The 20,583-nt window shown below is 49.9% G+C and overlaps 2 protein-coding genes across 2 annotated transcripts in view; one reads left to right on the top strand and one right to left on the bottom strand.

The window, feature by feature from the left end:
• Nucleotides 1-20,583, top strand: part of LOC140319808 (uncharacterized) — a 481,384-nt gene that overhangs the window by 28,009 nt on the left and 432,792 nt on the right. The window lies entirely within an intron of this gene.
• The window catches only part of ttn.2 (titin, tandem duplicate 2), a 196,714-nt gene that overhangs the window by 2,186 nt on the left and 173,945 nt on the right, over nucleotides 1-20,583 (bottom strand). Inside the window, exons 230-257 of the mRNA XM_072397655.1 lie at nucleotides 18,814-20,580; nucleotides 18,382-18,675; nucleotides 17,984-18,271; nucleotides 17,598-17,897; nucleotides 17,142-17,476; nucleotides 15,292-17,023; nucleotides 14,908-15,210; nucleotides 14,472-14,783; nucleotides 14,091-14,381; nucleotides 13,682-13,981; nucleotides 13,444-13,585; nucleotides 13,172-13,335; nucleotides 12,737-13,039; nucleotides 12,237-12,518; nucleotides 11,537-12,130; nucleotides 11,145-11,435; nucleotides 10,706-11,005; nucleotides 10,165-10,467; nucleotides 9,777-10,079; nucleotides 9,381-9,649; nucleotides 8,965-9,280; nucleotides 8,538-8,843; nucleotides 8,108-8,407; nucleotides 7,361-7,936; nucleotides 6,843-7,148; nucleotides 6,360-6,742; nucleotides 6,055-6,265; nucleotides 75-5,951 (exon numbers count right to left, since the gene is read on the bottom strand). Of these exons, the coding sequence (XP_072253756.1) occupies nucleotides 75-5,951; nucleotides 6,055-6,265; nucleotides 6,360-6,742; nucleotides 6,843-7,148; nucleotides 7,361-7,936; nucleotides 8,108-8,407; nucleotides 8,538-8,843; nucleotides 8,965-9,280; nucleotides 9,381-9,649; nucleotides 9,777-10,079; nucleotides 10,165-10,467; nucleotides 10,706-11,005; nucleotides 11,145-11,435; nucleotides 11,537-12,130; nucleotides 12,237-12,518; nucleotides 12,737-13,039; nucleotides 13,172-13,335; nucleotides 13,444-13,585; nucleotides 13,682-13,981; nucleotides 14,091-14,381; nucleotides 14,472-14,783; nucleotides 14,908-15,210; nucleotides 15,292-17,023; nucleotides 17,142-17,476; nucleotides 17,598-17,897; nucleotides 17,984-18,271; nucleotides 18,382-18,675; nucleotides 18,814-20,580 (17,148 nt within the window). The remainder of the gene's footprint in view (nucleotides 1-74; nucleotides 5,952-6,054; nucleotides 6,266-6,359; nucleotides 6,743-6,842; nucleotides 7,149-7,360; nucleotides 7,937-8,107; nucleotides 8,408-8,537; nucleotides 8,844-8,964; nucleotides 9,281-9,380; nucleotides 9,650-9,776; nucleotides 10,080-10,164; nucleotides 10,468-10,705; nucleotides 11,006-11,144; nucleotides 11,436-11,536; nucleotides 12,131-12,236; nucleotides 12,519-12,736; nucleotides 13,040-13,171; nucleotides 13,336-13,443; nucleotides 13,586-13,681; nucleotides 13,982-14,090; nucleotides 14,382-14,471; nucleotides 14,784-14,907; nucleotides 15,211-15,291; nucleotides 17,024-17,141; nucleotides 17,477-17,597; nucleotides 17,898-17,983; nucleotides 18,272-18,381; nucleotides 18,676-18,813; nucleotides 20,581-20,583) is intronic.

Here is a 20,583-nt window from a genome sequence, read left to right as displayed (position 1 = left end):
ACTTTAAAATACAGAATTAATTTAGCTAAACATGAAAATGGATCAAATGTTGCTGCAAACAGGAGGATTCTCACCCTTCAGCGCCACTTGCTGCTCACGGTAGGCTGTGATCTTCTTGTGAATGGACTGAAACACCTGCCCGGTGAAGGAGAAGGAGGATTTGGATACTCCTCCATCTGAGGTCATCTCACAGGTGTACTCTCCCTGATCACTCTCTGCCAGATCCTGGATGAGGAGGCTGCAGGAGCCCTCAGAGTAGTGCATCTCGAAGCGGCTGCTCTGTGAAAGCCTCCTTCCGTTGACATACCACACCGCCTCCCGGACGCTGCTCTCACAGACGCAGGACATCCTGACCGAGCCCTCAAAGGCCTCAGCTGTTAGCTGACTCAGCACTTTGGGAGGTTTTGGGGTTGGGGATTTCACGGTGGGAGGAGACACAACCCTCTTGGGGGACATGATGGGGGGAGGAGACTTCATCCTGGGAGGTGACCTGACGCCCTCGGGCTCAGGGGACTTCAAGGCTCTTGGTGACTTGATGCCTGAAGGTTCTGGGGACTTGATGCCTCTCGGTGTTTTGATTCCTGCAGGTTCTGGGGATTTGAGACCTCTCGGTGTTTTGAGTCCTGAGGGCTCTGGAGATTTAATACCACGAGGGGATTTTACCTCCTCAGGTTCTGGTGACTTCACACCCCCTGGAGATTTCAGAGGCGTTGGTGACTTGAGTCTGGGTTCAGGAGATTTTATACCACGTGGTGACTTAAGTCCCTCCGGTTCTGGAGATTTCACACCTGGAGTTGGTGATTTTAGGCTGCGTGCCGGAGAGGGTGCGGGTGGCTGCGGAGATTTAATTCCCTCTGGTTCAGGAGACTTCACACTCGGCGTTGGAGACTTCACACCTGGTTCAGGAGACTTCACACTCGGCGTTGGAGACTTCACACCTGGAGCAGGAGATGCTACACTTGGTTCAGGAGACTTCACACTTGGTGTTGGAGACTTCACACCTGGAGCAGGAGACTTCACACCTGGAGCAGGAGATGCTACTCTTGGTTCAGGAGTTTTGACACTTGGAGCTGGTGATGTAACTGAGGGTTCGGGGGATTTGACGCTGGGAACGGGAGAAGTAACGGAGGGAACAGGTGATGCAACCACAGGTTCTGGTGTTGGAACACTGGGTGTAGGTGACTTCATAGGTGGCTCAGGTGATTTGACAGCCTTGACCTCCTCTTTGGGAGCTGGCCTCCTAATGGTTAGAGTGAAGTGAGCCTCCTGTCGACCGGCTGAGTTCTCCACCACCACCGTGTAACTGCCCTCATGAGAAGTTGTCACAGAGGAGATCTCCAGGCTGGATTTGTACTGAGAAGTGGTGACCTGGATGTGACGAGATGAGACGATGGTTGTGGTCTCATGCATCCATGTTACAGTAGGTGCAGGCTCCCCATCAATATCACAGGAGAATCTGGCTGTCTCTCCCTCTGCAACAGTCACAGACTGGGGCTTGGTGAGGATTTTGGCAGGGAGGGAAGGTTTCTCCTTGTGAACTACCTCAGCAACAGCAGCAGACTTCAGTTTAGTTTCAGATGTGGCGTGCTTCCCAGTCAGAGAAAACTTTTCTGATGAATAGGAAGAACTGGACGACAGGTATTCGGCGGAGGCATACTTGATGGAGGAGTCATATCTTTCAGCAGAGGAGAACCTTTCAGAGGAGGCACCAAATCTTTCACGCGTTACCACCTCACGTGTCTCAGTTATCTTTGACTTGCTCTCTTCCACTTCAAGGTGTGTCTGGGAGGCATATCCTGCTTTGAAGTGGGAGGTGTGATAGTGGTCAATCCGAGTGATTTCCGGGACGTGTGCTTTGGGAGCTTCTTCATCCCTGCGACGCGAGGAGAAGGTGGTGTAGCCGCCCCCTGACACCTCCAGAGTGGCGTAGTCTGACGCCTCTCCCTTGGAGTTGGAGCACACACAGCGGTATGTGCCGCTGTCCTCTTCCTGACACTCCAGAATGGTGATGGACAACACGCCGCTCATATTGGTGAAGATGTATTTCTCAGTGCTTTCAGAGATTTCAGTTCCGTTGTGGAACCATGTGACTTCAGCCTCTGGCTTGGTTTGGATGTTCAGGGTGAATTTGGTGTCTTGGCCGACTGGGATGCGATGAGAGCGCATCCTAACAGTCACACGTGGAGCGTGATCCAGACTGAAAGGCGTCTGACTGACGACCTGGTACTTCCTCTCAGATTTCAGAGCAGCCTTTCTGGCCTCGTAACGGGACATGATGTCAAAGCGGGCCGTCCGCTCAAACCTAGAGGAGGAGCGGGATGATCTTTCCACGGATCTGATGGGGCTGGGAGAACGAGGACGGGTCCTCTCAGGGGTGGGCGACCTCCTCTCCACGATCTCTGCCTCTGCTTCCACAGGCCTGGCACGTGCTGGTCTGATCAGCTCTGAGACTGGACGCATCAGCTCAATGTAAGTTGGAGACAGAGACCTTCTCCTCCTCATAAACTGAGAAACGGTGCGTTTCTTCTTCGTCTCAGTGACGTCAGCAGCCTCGTGCCTGATTACCTGCCTCCTCTCCTCGTGTTCCACCGCACGCCGCTCGACACGGACAGGGCTGCCAACAGGAGAGGCAGAGAAGCCGAGCTCCAGTTCATCCTCCAGCATCATTTTCTCCTCCTCTGACCTTCTGACGGACAAGTAGTCATCCACAGGCACCATCAGCTCCTCATCACTGAGGTCTCCCAGAGACCTCCTCCTGGATCTGAAGGAGATCTCAGACTCAGGAGAGGGTGAGCGGCGTCCCGGTCTAACAGTCTCCAGATCATCCAGAGTGAGTTTAGGAATGCGCCACCTTGGCCTGTATTGGTCAGTTATCCTGGGGAGTGGGACGACGTAGAACTGCTCCCACCTGGACAGACGAATACGTCTCTGCCTCTTCTGGACAACCCTCTCCGTCCTCTCTGAAATCTCATACTGATCTCTCAGCTTGCGGTACCACTTCATGTCAGACAGAGGTACAAATTGTTTGATAGCTTTGTCCTCATCCAGAGCTTTGGGATCATGAACCACAGGCTCAGGAATCTCATAAGGCAAGAACATCCTCCTCTCCTCCTCCAGTTTCTTGGTCTCAGTCTTCTCCTCCCTGATATCGAACTCGCCCTCGATGTTCTTGGTGCTCACTGCAGGTTTGTACACTTCTGCAGCAAATTTGAGGGCCTCCTGAGCTGTGGGGTTAAAAGGTAGCACCTCTTCGGTGGCAGCGATCTGCTGAGCCATCTTGTTGGTTTTTTCGATCTGTTTCTGAATGTGTCTGTACTTTTCCTCCTCACTCTTGTACTCTCTCCTGGTGTAGGTAAGGCGGTCCACCTTCAGTGTTGCCTGGCAGCTTGCGGAGCCGGTGGAGTTGGTTGCAGTAACTTTGTACACACCAGAGTCCTCAAGAAGAGTCTGTCTGATGTGAAGGATGTGATAGTCAACATCCTCCTGTATGACAACAACTTTGGGACCAAACTGTAGTGGATGACCATCCTTTTCCCATTTCAGAGTAGGACTCGGGACTCCTGAGACTCTGAGTTCGAAGTGGACACTCTGGCCCTCCACACACTCAACATTAGCCAGTAGACGTTTGAACATGGGCCTCATAGTTTCCTCCGCTACAGGATGAGGAATCACAGTGAGCCGGGCCTTGCAGCTGTCTTCTCCAAACTTGTTGTGGGCCATGACGGTGTATTCAGCCTCGTCACTCTTGTCCAGGTTGTGGATCCTGAGCTGGTACAGGCCCTTATCACTGGTGAAGGTGTACTTGCTGTCATCATCTCCTGCCTTGATTCTCTCTCCATTCTTAAGCCATGCTACATGAGGCTCTGGGTGCACGGTAATAGTGACACCGAAGCGCACATCTTCCCCGATGTATGCGGTGGTGTTGTAGAGAGGCAAAGTGAACTCTGGTGGTCTCTGAAGGAGTTTAGTCTTGTCAACTCTCCTCCTCAGTTTCTTGATGGTGCGGCTGATGTAGTGCTCTCTGATGCTCCTCACAGTCTCCACAAACAGCTCTCCATAGGCACTGTCCTCTCCATCGTCACTCACCACTTTGCATCTGTAGACACCATCATCGCTCTCTTCAATGTCCTTCACATAAATGCTTGCAAAACCTTTGCTGTAAGAGATCTCATACTTGGGGCTTGGGTGCAGCTGACGGTTACCAAAGTACCACGACACCTGAGTGCTCTTGTCATAGCTGACAATGCTGCAGGTAAATCTGACATGGCCACCTTCCTCTGCAGAGCCATGCATGACTGGGCCAGCACGGAGGCCGTGGTACTCGGTTGCAACCTTAACTTTCCCCACAGCCAGTCCTCTCTGGTTCCTGAAGGCACCTCCATATGCCACACGAGCTGCTGAGACAATCGTTTCAGTCTTCTTAACAAGAGACTGATAGTACCTTCTGTGTCTCAGTGTCCTGATGACCTTGTTGCTGACATGTTCAATCTTCATCTTGAGCCATGGGTGCTCGAGAGCCTCGTGAGCAGTCATACGTAGCTTCTTGTCCTTGAGTAGAAGTCTGTCTATAAAGTCCATTGCCTCCACGCTGATGTCCTTAAATGCTTCGCTGTCAAAGATGTACTCACAGCTGGAAATGTTCTCAACCATCTTTGTTGTGGACTCTGCAGCAAACGGATTAAGGCCACTGAGTAGGACATATGCCAACACGCCAACAGACCACATATCGGTGGCTGTTGTGACCAGGTCATGGCGGTGGACTTCTGGGGCGTAGTACTCTGGAGCTGAAAACAGCATTCTGATGTTTTCTCCTGGCACCAGCAGCCTAGACTGACCCATCTCAATAATCTTTATGTTGGTACTTCTCCTCGTGGTGTAGACTATGTTGTCTGGGCGGATATCGAAGTGACCGAAGTTGTGGCTGTGTAGGAACTTTAGAGCAGAGCAGACTTGTCTCAGGTAGCGGACAATCTCCTGCTCTGAAAGCTCAAAGTTGCTGATGCCAAGGCGCTCAAAGATGTCAACTCCTGAGATGAATTCAAAGATCAGAATAATCTCCTCCATGCTTTCAAAGTATTCATGCAGGTAGATGACATTCTTGTGCCTTGCGATATTAAGGGCCTCTATTTCCCTAAGAACTAACTCCCGGTCAGTCCCTCTGACTTTGATGAACTTGGCCATGAAAGTCTTCTTTGTGGCAATCTCAACACAGCGGTGGACTGCTCCAAACTGGCAGCGAGCAAGTTCCTCTGAGATGATGTACTTGGAGGACAGCTCCTTCACCTTGTAGAACAGAGCCTCCTCCTTGGTGATCTCTCTGGCTTCGTCCACTTCCTCGTCATAGTTCCTGAACACAGACTTGTCTTCTTTGGTGGTGATGGGCTCAGTTGGTGCAGAAGGAGGACTCAGGCCAAACTGGTTCTCAGCAATAACACGGAACTGGTATTTGGTCTTTCCAAATATATTAATGATGGTGAAGCTGCAGTCAGCAGTCTGACCGGCACGGATCCACCTGTCTGCAGTGGTGGGACACTTCTCAACAATATAGCTAATGATGTCGCTTCCACCATCGCTGGCAGGGGGCTCCCATGTCAGGGTGATGGAATCTCTTGCGATGTCGCTCACCACAAGTCCTTTTGGAGCATCAGGGATGTCAGCCACGTCCACCTCAATGGTTTGCTTGTCTGTTCCAAACCTGTTCTTCGCAGTAATGCTATAGTAGCCAGTATCTTTCCTCTGGACTCCCTTCAGGAACACCAGGGAGGTGAAAGATCTGGTGGTGATGACTTGGTGGTATGGAGAGTTGGAGAGGATCTCCTGGCCCTTCTGCCAAGTGATTGCTGGCTCAGGCTTTCCAGTGATGGGGATTTTGATGGTGATGTGATCACCACGCGCAGCGTGTACTGCACCCATTCCCTGGAGCTCTTTGGGCAGGTGGATCTTTGCAGGAACTGGAATTAAAAAGAACAAAAATGTTATTTAAATTGCTATCACAGAGGATATTAGGAGATGGATTCGAGGAATTAAGGGCAAGATTTATTTTGCGAGTCTTACCTTCCACCTCCAGGTTAGCCATGGCAGAGATGGATCCTGATGAGTTGGTTACTCTGACTTGGTAAACCGTAGCATCATTCTCATCAGCGGAAGTGATGACCAGCTGGTAGTATCCACCCTTGAATTCCTGTGCTTTGATTTTGGTTCCATCTGCCTGGATTTCCTTTCCACTGCGGTACCATTTGACCACAGGCTTTGGATACCCCACCACCTTATCAAAGAAAAATGAACAGGTTAAAAAACCTGCTGAACAAGAGCTGAAAACAGAGTTAATTCATGAAAACGATGTGATTTTAATCAGGTACCTTGGTGACCAAGGTGGCGTTGGCATGGTATTTGACAGTCATGTCTCTGATCTCCTCCCTGAACGCAGGAGCACGAGGAGCCTGTTCGGACTTGGGAATGATGGGTGCAGAGATCTCACTCCAGTCGCTCTCACCACCCATGTTCTTACATTTGACGCGGAACTCATACTCAAAGCCCTCAATCAAGCCCGTGACTTCATATTTGGTCTCCACCATCTCCTTAGTTGTTACAGACATCCATTTGTTCTGTTTCTTCTCCCGTTTCTCAAGGTAATAGTTAGTGATCTTAGCTCCACCGTCACTGCTTGGAGGCTTCCAGCACACAACGCAGGAGTCCTTGGTGGCACTGATAATGAAGGGCTGCTGGGGAATGCCAGGTTTATCTGAGAAACAAAGAAAGGAAGTCAGAAGTGCTCACATCCTGCCTGTTTGAAGTGGAGCTACAGAAATCACAACTGGAAAATAAAATATGAATGGGCTTACCAAATGGACTCTTGACGATGACCACTGAGGGGATCTCCAGGGGCTCGCTGACTCCATACTGGTTCTGAGCAGAGACTCTGAAGTAATAGCCGGCATTCTCCGTCAGGTTGGGAACACGGCAGGTGGTGCCAGAGATGGAGGAGGACACCAGGTGCCACTGTTCTCCCTCTTTGGCCTCACGTTTCTCTATGATGTAGTTAGTGATCACAGACCCGCCATCATCCTTTGGAACCTTCCAGCTGATGATAACTGCGCTCTTGAGCAGGGCATCAACAACGACAGGGCCCTCAGGGATGCAGGGTTTGTCTGGAAAAAACAAAGGAGAAAAAAATCACTACCCGCTTTTATGTTTTTCTAAGCATTTATTTCTTCATACTTTTGCCTAATATTCATGAAGAAGACACGCAAAGACTTTTCCATTATCGACTTTCATTTGACTGCATACGCTTATATAGATGTTTTCCCTGGAAAGATGCACTGTTTTGGATAATTTCCTGTTCTCTACAGTCTGGTTTTACCTTGTATTTCAACACGCAGGACCGTGTCGATGGTTCCGAAGCCATTGCTGAGCTGCACCTTGTAGCGGCCAGCGTTGCTCTGTCGCTGCACATTCCTCACCACCAGGTGGGTGTAGCTTTCCGTATTTTCAATGATCACGTTCTCGGATGAATTCAGAGGCTTCTTGCCATAGAACCACATAATCTGGGGGATGGGACGACCAATGTAGACAACGTGAAGGCGGAGGCTGGTGCCGGCCCCGGCATAGTACTTTTCCTTCAGGGGGAAGCCTGGGTGGAACTGGGGCGCGGCCTGCAGACGAAGTTTGCCACTGGTCTCTATCTCACCGGCCTCATTGATGGCCCTGCAGGTGTACAGACCCTCATCTTCCTGCTCATCTGTCAGGATGCTGAGGGAGTGGTTACGGCCATCTGAGCTCATCTTGTACTTGCGGCTCTGGATCAGTTCCTTGCCGTAGCGGTACCACTTGATCTCAGGCAGAGGTCTGCCAATGATGCCGCAGGTCAGAGTGCCGGACTCGCCAAGCTTGGTGGTTACATCTTGGATCTCTTCCTTCAGAGCTGGAGCTTCACCAACTGCAGAAAAATGCAAAGCTTACATCTGGAATGCATTTCCGACTTTTTGCTTCAGAATGTGGAGTAATGCTGACAGCGTTATTTCACATTGTGAGTGCAACATTTTCATTCAGATATTTCAAATAGTTTTAAAGAAATATATAAATGCTCCTGAAGTCTGCAGCAGCTCACCGCTCAGTTTGGTCTTAATGCCCATGGGTGTGCGGCGAGGTCGGCTGAGTCCTGCCATATTCTCAGCAAAGATTCTGAACTCGTACTCTGTAGCCTCCATCAGGCCGCCCATGGTGAACTGACGATCCTTAGAGCGCTCCTTGTTGCATTTCTTCCAGGTGCTCTCTCCAGCCTGCCTGAACTCAATCCAGTAACCCAGGATCTCTTTGCCACCATCATGCTCAGGCCTGAGCCAATGGATGGTGATGCAGTCTTTGGTGATAGAGATGATGTCGATCTCTCCTGGCTGGCTGGGTTTGTCTAAAGGGAGACAGACAAGTTAGTGCTCAGCTCTTAAATGTTCACTACTTTACCAATACCACTATTTCATTTTCTATTTAGTTCAATAATTCAATCATGGATAAATCGGTATAAAGATATATGAACACACCAAATGGATCTTTGCAGACCACAGGTTCTGAAGCAGGACCCGGTTCGCTCAGCCCAATGTCGTTCTGAGCCACCACTCTGAACATGTACTCTGCGTCGGGGATGAGACCGGTGGTGTTGAACATGGTGGTTGTGATGTGGGTCTTGTTGTGTCGGACCCACTTCTCTGTCGACACCTCCCTTCTTTCCACGTAGTACCCTGTGACACGTGAGCCTCCGTCATCGCGAGGCCGGGCCCAGGACAGAGACACTGTAGATTTGGTGACATCCATGATCTCTGGTGGGTTGCTGGGAGGTTCTGGTGGACCTGTAGCAGAGCATGTTATCAGTAAAGTCAACATGTGCCTCTTCATATGGACTCATGTCAGAGTTTCAGAGGTACAGTGTGTCTCGTATGCATTTCTAATGGGTTTAAACATGTTACTCACAGAGTGGTGTCTTTGGTAAGACAGATTCTTCCGACTTGAGAGATCTGCTAACACCAAACTGGTTCTCAGCAGAAATCTTGAAGTGGTACTCGACATTCTCCTTCAGGCCCTTCACCACCAGAGAGTTCTCTGTTACCCGGGAATCCACTGTGTACCAGGCAGCCTTTGGTACCTCTCGCCTTTCCACAATGTAACCCAGGATATCAGAACCACCATCGTCTGAAGGAGGCCTCCAGCTGACCCGTACTGATCTGGCCTGAATGTCATCAAATTCAAGAGGTCCTTCTGGGGCATCAGGGCGGCCGATCACCTTCACCTGGAATTGAAAGACATACAGAACGTTACATTCCAGCCATGTGGATTTCTTTAAATTAATGTCAGAAACATTTTCTTAATCTGCCAGATGTGGGACTCACCTTGATGTATACGGCCTTCCTGCCACATTTGTTCTCCAGCACCAAGTCGTAGGTACCGGTGTCATCTTTGTGTGCCTCTTTGATGACCAGCTCAGTGATGTCGTCATAGGTGGCGATCATGGCCCGATGTGAGATGTCGCGACCGTCCTTCGTCCACTTGGCTGTTGGGAGGGGTTTACCCTTGATGGGTACGGACAGATGGATGACTCCACCCTGCCGCACCACATAGCCTTCCTCATATTTACGATCAAGCTCGTAGTCAGGATAATCTGAGGAAAACAGAATATTTTTTGTATGAGTCACAGATTCATTGTAGGTTAGTATGATGACGGAAACGTGACTTCAAACTGACACCAATTCATCAGCTTCATAAATTATGCAAATGTGTTCTCTTACCAAGCATCTCCTGGACTTTAACCACCCCAGGAATCTCAGCAGGCTCTCCTGCGCCTCCAGCATTGCAGGCCATGATCCTGAACTTGTACTCTGCGCCCTGGGGCATGTGGGTGAGCGTGTACTCGCACATCTTGGTGGGTGTGGTGTTGCACAAAGTCCATTCTACCTGGTCCACCTTCTGCATTTCGATGAAGTATCCAGTAATAATAGAACCACCCTCTTCTTCAGGTGGCAGCCAGGCCAAAGTTACTGAAGTCCTGGTGCTGTCTGTGACCTTGGGCTGAATTGGAGGACCTGGAGGTTCTGTTCAACAGCAAAGAGAGACTTGATGAACATAATCTCCTTAGCTGTAATAATAGTAAAAGACACAGAGCTTTGTATCACATACCGATAGGATCCATGGCGACCGTAACGTCGGAGCTTTCACTGGATTTGCCAGCTCCTCTGGAGTTGATGGCAGTAATACGGAACTCATACTCCTGGCCTTCAATCAGTCCGGAGGACCGGTACCTGGTCATGGTGACAGGGTTCTTGTTGATCCTCATCCACCTGTCAGACCGGGCCTCTTTGCGTTCGATGATGTAGCCCGCAATAGTGGAGCCACCGTTGTCCTCAGGTGGTTGCCAGGTCAGGGTCATGCCTTCATGAGTGACATCAATCACCTCTGGCCTGCTTGGAGGTCCGGGAATGGCTACATACACAAAGAAATTATGAAAAAAAACAGAGAGAAAGTTGAATTAAATATCTGGAAATATCTCTTTGGGGTAGAAAATAATATAATTTCATTGTAGAAGCAAAATGCCATTTGGTTGTTATATGGCTGACAAAGTATCCGGGAGTTGCTTCTTGCTTTCAAGAATCTTTAATGTGGTAGAGTCTCGAACAATTCTTCATGCTAAAACATCCAGATAGCAGGGAAGTGAACTCACTCTTTGCACTCTTGCACTCCACCACCTCAGACTGCAGGAAGCTGCCAACCCCGAAGCGATTCATGGCAGCAACACGGAACACGTACTCGGTTCCTTCGGAGAGCCTGGTGAACTTGAAGCAGGCTCTGGTCACTGACTCTGAAACGGTGGTCCAGCCTGGTTGGTGGGCGTTACGCTGCTCCACCACGTAGCCGCTGACGTTGGCACCGCCATCCTTCTCTGGAGGTTCCCAGCTGATTGTAACTGAAACACCATCAACCTCCTCGATCTTTACGGGACCAAGTGGGACACCGGGTTTGTCTGAACAGAAACAAAAACATCTATTTAGAATCTGTTGAAAGTTTCATCCCTTGAATGAGCCCCTGAATTCAAAGCTTGTTGCGTTTTTGGCGCTCTAATCAGTCCATAACATTTGTTTGTATGTAGACTGTCTCCTTACCGAGGATGATGACCTTGATAACCTCGGTTGCCATGCCAATGGCATTCTTCACCTCCAGTGTGTAATTTCCAGTGTCATTGATGGTAGTTTCACGGATGACGAGGTGGGTGTATTTGCCGTTGCTGTCAATCTTGATGCGGTCCAGGCTGTCCTTCAGCTTAACACCGCCGAAGTACCAGGAACAGACCGGCTGTGGTTTGGCCTTTATAGGGATGTTGAGGTCGATAGGTTTGCCACGGTGCACCTGGATGATCTTCTGAGGGATGCTGGTCAAATCAATCTTTGGGATCACTGGAAGACACAAGACATGTTTATTATATTTAGTGAATTTTTGCAAAGTTTAGTAAAAAGAGTAATACGAGTGATGCTTTATTGGGTGCTGTGATGTTCACCTTTGATCTCCTGGATTGTGACTGGTGTGATGATGTCCATGGGCTCACTGGCTCCCCTGCTGTTGGTTGCTCGAATCCTGAACAGGTACTGGTCATTCTCTATCAGGGACTGGATGGTGTGCTGGGACACTGAGGCCTTGACCGTGGCTACTGTGTTCCATCTGTCTGAGCCCACTTTGCAGGCCTCGATGATGTAGCCTGTCAGCCTGCTGCCGCCATCATAAAATGGTTTCTCCCAGTGCAGAGTCACAGAAGACTTGCTGACATCAGCAACGCTGAGGTCCACTGGTACCGATGGTACTTCACACACAAGCACTGCTTCTGCCGTCTCGCAGGGCTCCCCGACGCCATAGATGTTCTCAGGCAGGACTCTGAAGAAGTAGTGCGCACCCTCCTCCAAACCTGTGATCCTGAACAGGGTCTTCCTGCATTCTGTGGTGACGGTTTTATATGACTTCATGTTGGCTTCACGCTTCTCGATGATGTAGTTGCTGACATGAGCGCCACCATCAATGCTCGGGACGTCCCAGGTGATCACAACAGACTCTTTGGTGTAGTCTTTCACCTTCACTGAGCTTGGAGGACCAGGAGTGTCTGGAGAGGGCAGAGTTAAGATATGAGTGTGTTTGCCGATGTCCTTGAAGAGATGTTAATAATCCCTAAATTCATATGTTAGCTGTGGAAACTTAGTATGACATACCGTAGACTTTAACCAGGATGGTGGCAGTCTTCTTGCCAGATGGGTTCTCTGCCTCCACAATGTATTTTCCTGAGTCGTAGCGATCAACCTTCTCCACTATTAGTGAGGTGTAGCTGTCTGTGGTCTCAATGTACCCACGGCTCTGCAGTTCCACACCCGTCTTCCTCCAGGCCACCACTGGTGTTGGCCGGCCAGTAACAAACACAAACAGACGCAGGGTACCGCCAGCACGCAGACACACGATCTTCTTCAGGTCATCATCCAGCTCCAGGTCAGGCATTTCTGAGAGGAGGAAGCCCAGTGAGTTATTGGACCAATTATTGTGTAACAAGCTGGAACACGACACTGATACAGATCTGCCCCCAGAAGGATGACAGAAGTTTGCTTCAACTGAATGACAAACATCCCGTGTTAGAATAAAGTCACTTCAAATAGCTAAATGGATTGTTTCATTTGATCGCAGTGTATAGTTACTGGTGTAAAAATCTGCACCGACTCACCGATTCTCTCCAGTGGCTCGACCTCGGCACTCGGTTCACTGAACTCCCCAGTGCCATTGCCGTTGATGGCAGCCACTCTGAACCTGTACTTCTTATTGGATGCCAGGCCAGCGGCCACATACTCGTTTGTCTTGAGAGCCTTAGCAGTGGCACGGTACCACTGCTCGATGCCTTCCTCTAGGATCTCCACCACATAGCCGGTAACATCTGAGCCGCCGTCATACATGGGCCTGGTCCAGGTCATGCTGATGCTGTGCTTGGTTGTGTCAGAGATGCGGGGAGTGGATGGAGCAGCTGGGGTATCTGTGGTTACAAGAATATTATTATATTATTATTATATTATTGCAAATATTCCAGATGTTTGTTCTGTCATTCCACCAAGTAGAAGATACCCCCCACGGCCCGTGAAATGCAGTTAAAACAAAAGTATCTTACATGTGGGGTCTTTACAGAGAATGTATGCGGAGGCGTCGCTCGGGTGGCTGTCTCCAGCAGTGTTGACAGCTGTCACTCTGAACTGGTACTCGCTTCCCTCCAGCAGGCCTGTGATCTTCAGACGGGTGTCATAGATGGTGTAAGTCTTATTCACCCGAGTCCACCTGAACAAAGAACCGGAGGACAGATTGAGAGACAGAATATAACTGCCCTTATTTCAGACAGTGAGAACTGACAACCTCTGGTTGAAACACTTTAAAGCTTGATCTGACCTGGTGCTGCTCTTTTCTCGTTTATCTACTATGTAGTTCTTGATCTCACTGCCTCCATCGCTCTCAGGCTTCAGCCACTCGATGATGACGTGCTCCTTAGCCACCGTCATGGCCTCTGGTGCGCCCGGCTGGGATGGGACAGCTGAGGAAGACAGGCGAGAGAGTTCAGTGAGTACATGTGTTTTACTGTAGAAACGTCATAAGAGCAAATTATTTTCATAAAAATGTTGAAGCTTACTGTAGGCGTTTCTGGCAATGACAGGATCAGACTCCCGAGGAACTCCAGGGCCGAATTTGTTGACGCCTCTGACTCTGAAGACGTACTCGTTGCTCTTGATCAGCCTGGTGCTGACACATGACAACGTCTTGCACTCTGTCTCCATGATGACCCAGTTGAGGCGGCTGGTCTCCCGACGCTCTACAATGTAATGGGAGACAATGTCTCCCCCATCCTCCAGGGGAATCTTCCAGGACACCGTGCACTTCTCCTCTGTCACTCTGCTGATCACGATCTCTCCAGCCGGGGGCCCGGGAGTGTCTGAGGACCCATAGCGAGACTTAGATCATCTCCTGACACACTCATGCATCAGATAATCTAATCATTTTGAAATCAGTAGATCTGCGAAAAGCTTTTCGTGGCTGCTCACCCAGAACTTTGACGCTGACGGATGCCGTTTTGATTCCGCTGGCGTTCTTCACAGTGAGGACATATCTGCCCGTGTCGTATCTGTCGCAGTTCTTGATGACAGCCATGGCTCTGGTGGATGTGTAGGTCAGGGAGTATTTCTCTCCGAGCTCCAAAATTTTGTCACCCTTGGACCAATACACCGTAGGTTCTGGTTTACCACCCACGGCGCCGTCCAGGACCAGGTCAGAGCCAGCAGTAACGGTGACAGTCTCACCTATCAGCTTGCTGTCGAGCTCAGCTTTTGGAGGAGCTGCAGGAAACAGAATTTGATTTTACCTTCAAGCATGATCTAAGCCTAATCTAAACTGAAAGAGCAAACACCAGAAACATCAGAACATACAGTATTCATCCTTGCATGTGACCGGTCCAGTGGACTCTGACGGCACACTGTGGACTCCAGCAGCGTTCCTGGCGATGACGCGGTACTCGTAGGTCTCTCCCTCATCCAGGCTGGTGACTGTGAAGTAGTTCTCTGCGATTGTGGTGTAGTTGCACTTCAGCCAGCGGTTGTCGTCCCACTCGTCAGTGCTGTAGACTTTTCTCTCCACCACATAGCCGACAATCTTACTGCCACCGTCATTGAAGGGTACAGTCCAGCACAACGACACGGTGGAGCGACTGATGTCTGTCACCTCAGGTTTACCAGGAGGATCTGAGCCGGGGGGGGGGGCAGGTTATTGTTTAACGTGGCTTTATTCACAGCTTTTTGGGGTCTGGGATAAACAAAGACTTTAGGTGATTGGTTGCCATTGAGTAGATAGAACACAAAGACTTACCGACAGGATTGAGCGCCAACACTGGTCTGGAGGCCTCACTGGCCTTGCTGAGCCCGGCGAGATTCATGGCATACACCCTGAACTGGTACTCCAGGCCCTCGATCAGGTTTGAAACCTTGTAATGGCACTCCAGGCAGGGCAGCTTGTTCTCCCTCACCCACAGAATCGTGTTCCTCTCCTTCTTCTCAATCCAGTAGCCTGTCACCTTACTGCCACCATCAGCATATGGCACATCCCACTTGATGCTAATAGCATTGGCTGACACAGATACCACATCTGGACGAGTTGGAGGACTTGGTGGAACTGTGAAATCAAAGTGATTATCAGTGATGTTAAACTTTAGCACACGCAAATAGAAAATCAGGACTGTTGCTCAGAACTTACTAAACGGATGCTCGATCACAACAGCAGCAGACTCGATGGACTTGCTGACTCCAAACTTATTCTCAGCGCACACTCTGAATGTGTACTCCATGTATTTGGTAAGATGAGTCACTTTGATGGTGGTCCTCTTCACACTGGAGTTCACCACTTGCCAGGAAGCAGAGCCGGACTCCCGTTTTTCCACAATGTAGTTGGTGATGTCAGTGCCGCCATCATCAGCTGGCTCGGACCAGGACAGCGTGCAGGATTCTGAGGAGATTCCTGAGATCTCCACAGGGCCCGTGGGTGGAGTCGGTCTTCCGACGATGACCACGGTCACTGTGAATGTCATCACACCAGCAGCATTCTCCAGGATCAGGTAGTACTTGCCGCTGTCGCTTCTCTTGCTGTCTTTGACCACCAGAGTGGTTCTCTCTTTCGTGGTCTTGATGGAGACTCTGTCGGTCTCCTTCAGCTTCATCTCCTCCAGCTTCCATGTGACCTTGGGTGCAGGTCTGCCACTGATAGGGATGTCGATTGTGAAGGTGTTGGAAGTCTTACAGGTGATGAGCTGGTTGGTGATGCTGCTGAGGTCAGCAGTTGGTTCAATCAGAGGCTCTTTGATGACCACAGAGCCAAACGTGCCCTGAGGCTCGCTTATTCCAGCATCGTTTTTGGCCTTCACTCTGAAGTCATACTCTGTATTCTCGATCAGACCCTCCACCAGCATCTTCTGTGACTTTGTCTCTCCAGCAACAACCCAGAGGTCAGTGCCCTTAGCTCTGATTTCAACAATATAGCCTCTGATGCGGCTGCCTCCATCATGCTCGGGTTTCAGCCACACCAGAGAGGCGGTCGAGTTGGAGGTATCGACAACATCTAGTCTCTTGGGTGGTGCAGGTTCCTCTGTGGCAATGATGGGCTCTGTCATCTCATGAGGTTCTCCCTGGCCATACTGGTTCACAGCGGTTACTCTAAATAAGTATGGCACGCCAATATCCAGACCAGTTACCCTGATCATCTGGCGAGAGCTCTTGTTGCTGACCTCCTGCCAGGCCAGGCGGGTTGCCTCACGCTTGTCTACAAGGTAGTGGTGGATTCGGGCTCCGCCGTCATTTGAGGGGGCATCCCACATCATTGTCAGGGCCCCACGGGTCACATCTTTGAAGGTGATCGCTCCTGGAGGCCCAGGAGTATCCAGCACTTTAACAGTGAATGTGATTGACTTGTGCCCGCTGTTGTTCTCGAGGGACAGGGTGTATTTTCCAGCTTCGTACCTGGTGCAACTCTCTATAGTCAGAGTAGAGAATGAATCTGTGGTGTTGATATCAGCCATAATGGGAAGCTCACCGTTGGCCTTCGACCAGGTGGCAAGTGGAGCAGGTTTTCCTCGGAAAGCAATATGCAGAGTGACAGTCCCGCCATTCTTAACAATGTGAGTTTGCTTGAAGTTGGCATCGATGTCAATTTCAGGAGATGTGAGTCTGTCCAGAGCCTGAACAGGGTTTGGCAGTTCTGACGCTTCGCCCTCTCCAGATCCATTTACAGCGCTCACCCTGAACTTGTACAGCTCTCCAGGTATCAGGCCTTTGGCAGTGTACCTATTATGGATACATATCTGGCTGTTGACTCTGTGCCACTCTTCCAGGCTGGCTTTACACATGCTGATATTGTAGCCGATAATTTCCATGCCACCATCAAAGACAGGCTTTGTCCATTCAAGGGTGACGGAGGACTTTGTGGAGTCAATAACCTGTTCAACAAGAAAAGTATGAATGTTTGTGGTTCTGATCAGATTTTTGCTCATATTTAAAGTGTAAAAAGCAGAACTTAAGCACAGCCTTAACATTGTATAGTTCCCAGAATCCTACCTTGATCACAGTGGGAGCACTGGGAGCACTGGTTGGCTCTCTGCATTTGAAGAGTCTGGAGGTGCTGCTGGACGGTCCGACACCAGCACCATTTTCAGCCATGACACGGAACTCGTACTCATTGCCCTCGGTGAGATGGGTGACACGCTGCCTCAGCTCTGTGATGGGTCTCTTAGAGGAAACCTTCACCCACCTCAGGCTCTTCTTCTCTCTCCTTTCCAGGATGTACCATTTGATCTCATTGCCTCCGTCAGACCTTGGTCTGGTCCAGCACAGGGTGATGCTGTTTCCAGTCACGTGTGTTGCATCTGGAGTACCAGGAGCATCGGGTACAGCTGGAGAACAGAGCAAATGTTTCGACTGTGAGGGCAGTTTTCTGTTCACCACCAAAGAGATTGCGTCGATAGAAAAGTTTTAAATTGTTCAGACAGACAACGTTGGAGGGAGTTTACTTACTGTACTGCATCTGTGCGATGATTGGGTCAGAAGCCAGTGGTTTACCAACACCAAACTTGTTGACAGCAGAGATCCTAAACTGGTACTCATTGTCCTTGATGAGGTTGGTGGCATTGAAAGAACAAGCTTCACACTTGGATGTGACCAAGGCCCAGGAGAGTCTGGATGTCTCCCTCTTCTCCACCACGTAGTGGGTGATAGCAGCGCAGCCATCATTCTCCGGCGGGTTCCACCACACCGTACACTTCTCAGCTGTGATGCCAGTGAAGCGGACTGGACCCGCAACTGGTCCAGGTGTATCTGCACAGACATGGAGAGTTATGGGGTTACTTTGGAAACTATAAAGGAATTTAAATGAGCAATGAGCACTGTCTTAGTTCACCAACCTTGTACTCTGACGTTAACATCAGCTTTCCTTGTACCAGAGCTGTTTTTGGCCTCAACGCTGTAGATTCCGCGGTGGTCCCTGTCGGCATCCCGGATGAACAGACTGCTGGTGCCAATGCCAGTGGTGATTTCAATGTCAATCATTGTTTTCTTATCAATCTCCTTGCCATCCTTGTACCACATAACCTGTGGAACTGGACGTCCAGTGATGCTGCAGCGGAGCTTAACGTTCTCTCCAGCCTTCAGGGTGACCACCTGGTCTGGAGACCACTCGATCTCAGGAGCAACTGCAGACACAAACAAAGTCAAAATGATTAGAAATCAGCACAATCAAAGGGATTTAAGAGGTGAAATTGACATTCTTTATGTATTTTTCTTTGGACTTGAATATACTTACTGCTCTCATCCTTGGTCATGATGTATCCAGAGGAGTTCGATGGTGGACTGACTGTGCCAACAGCATTTCTGGCAATCACTCTGAACTCAAATCTGTCTCCAGCGGACAGACCGGTCACAGTGAACTGAGTCTCACTGACATCAGTGAAGTTGCATCGCAGCCATTTGCCTCGGCCGTGACGTCTCTCCACGCTATAGGCCACAATTTTGCTGCCACCATCTCGCGTTGGAATGTCCCATTGCAGGGTGACCGAGTCTCTGGTTACATCGATGCAAACCGGGGTGCCAGGGGGATCTAATGGAGATGAGAAGGAGGAAATCAGTTAAAAAATTATTTAAGGTGAATATTTAGTGAATGAAACAATATACAAAGCAGTCTTATTTTTCTGCACAAGGCAGATGCACAGAGCACACAGACAGATGTAGGACTTACCGACAGGGGAGATGGCGAGAGCATGTTTGCTCTGTTCACTGACAGGGCTGAGTCCGGCGTTGTTCTCAGCATACACTCTGAAGGAGTACTCCAGGCCCTCTATGAGACCAATGATTCTGTACTCTCTGTTGGAGATTATGGTAGAGTTCACCTTCTGCCATAAGAGGCTGTTCCTGTCCTTCTTCTCAACATGATAACCCAAAATGGGGGAACCTCCATCGAACTCTGGGGCCTCCCACTTGATGGTCATACCATCACTGGTGATGTTGTAGGCGACCGGCTTTCCTGGTGAACCTGGAGCTTTGTACTGATGCTGGGCAATAATCTCTGAGGAGACGAGTGCTTCACTGACATCGTACTTGTTCTCAGCACGGACCCTGAACTGGTACTGGGTTCCTTTGACGAGGTTGGGGATCTTGAAGGTGGTCCTGACTACACTGGAGCAGACCATCTTCCAGTTGGCCTGGGAGGTTTCACGTTTCTCCACACTGTAGCAGGTGATCTCGCCACCTCCATCTTCTTTAGGCTCATCCCAGGAGATGATGATACTCTGAGCTTTAATCTCATCAAAGCGGATGGGACCAACAGGTGGTGAAGGGGCCCCCAGAGTGATCACATTGATATCAAAATAGTTCTTGACAACTCTGTTGTCCAGGACTAAGGTGTACTGGCCAGCATTCTCCTTCTTGGCTCCTCTGACTGTGACTGCAGTCTTGTTGTCAGTGGTCCTGAAGCGGATCTTCTCGCTCTCCTTCAAAGGCAGGTTATCCTTCAGCCAGCTGATTGCAGGCCTTGGTTTACCCTTGAAGGGCAGCTCAATGTGAATGTTCTGACCAACACGAACAGCAAGCTCTCCATTGGGGTAATCACTGAGGCTTGCTTCAGGTGGAATGATGAAATCCATCACTGTGATTGGACCAATTTGAGAGAAGTCACTCCTTCCTTTCTCATTTTTGGCAAACACTCTGAAGTCCATGATGGTGTTCTCCTTGAGTCCTGTCACCTCGCAGGTGCAGCGCTTGCATGTCGCACCTACTGACCAGTTGACTTCCTCTTGGCTTCTCTTCTCAATGATGTACTCTGTGATGTGGCTGCCACCGTTATGGTCGGGTCTGGTCCACTGCAGGGTTACAGAGGTCTTTGTGGAGTCTACCATCACCAGTTCTTTAACAGCTCCTGGAGTTTCTGTCGCTCTGACAGGCTCAGTGGTCTCACAGGTGTCACCAACACCAAACTCGTTCTCAGCAGACACACGGAAGAAATAAGCGATATCATCCTCCAGGCCTGACAACTTGTAAGATGTGTTGAGGCACTCTGCAGTGATCACCTGGTAAGCCTTCATGGTGGAGGCCTTCTTCTCCACAATGTAATTAGTGACAGGAGAGCCGCCATCGACGATAGGAGCCTCCCAACTGAGTGTCAGCTTTCCCCTTGTCACGTTCTTGATCATTAGCTTCTGGCAGGTGGATGGACTGTCAAGAACTTTGAGTGAAACCGTGATTATCTTGGATTCTCCCACACCGTTCTCAATCTCCAACAAATACTTTCCGCAGTCATCGCGGGTGACCTTGGGAATGAGGAGTGTGGTGGATCTCTCAGTGCTGCTGATGGTGTAGCGGTTGTCACCAGCCATGTTGCGGTCACCACGACGCCAGGTGACGTTGGGAACTGGGCGTCCCTTCAGTGGGATAAACACTTCTACGTCACGGCCAGCCTTGGCTGTGTATTGGGTTGTCATGGGAACATCCAAGTCCAAATCCGCCTCCTCTG

The sequence above is a fragment of the Leuresthes tenuis genome, unplaced genomic scaffold (assembly GCF_036924035.1).
Source record: "Leuresthes tenuis unplaced genomic scaffold, fLeuTen1.0.hap1 SCAF_12, whole genome shotgun sequence".
In the NCBI taxonomy this organism is placed as follows: Eukaryota; Metazoa; Chordata; class Actinopteri; order Atheriniformes; family Atherinopsidae; genus Leuresthes; species Leuresthes tenuis.
This window is presented reverse-complemented; position numbering and strand designations above follow the sequence as displayed.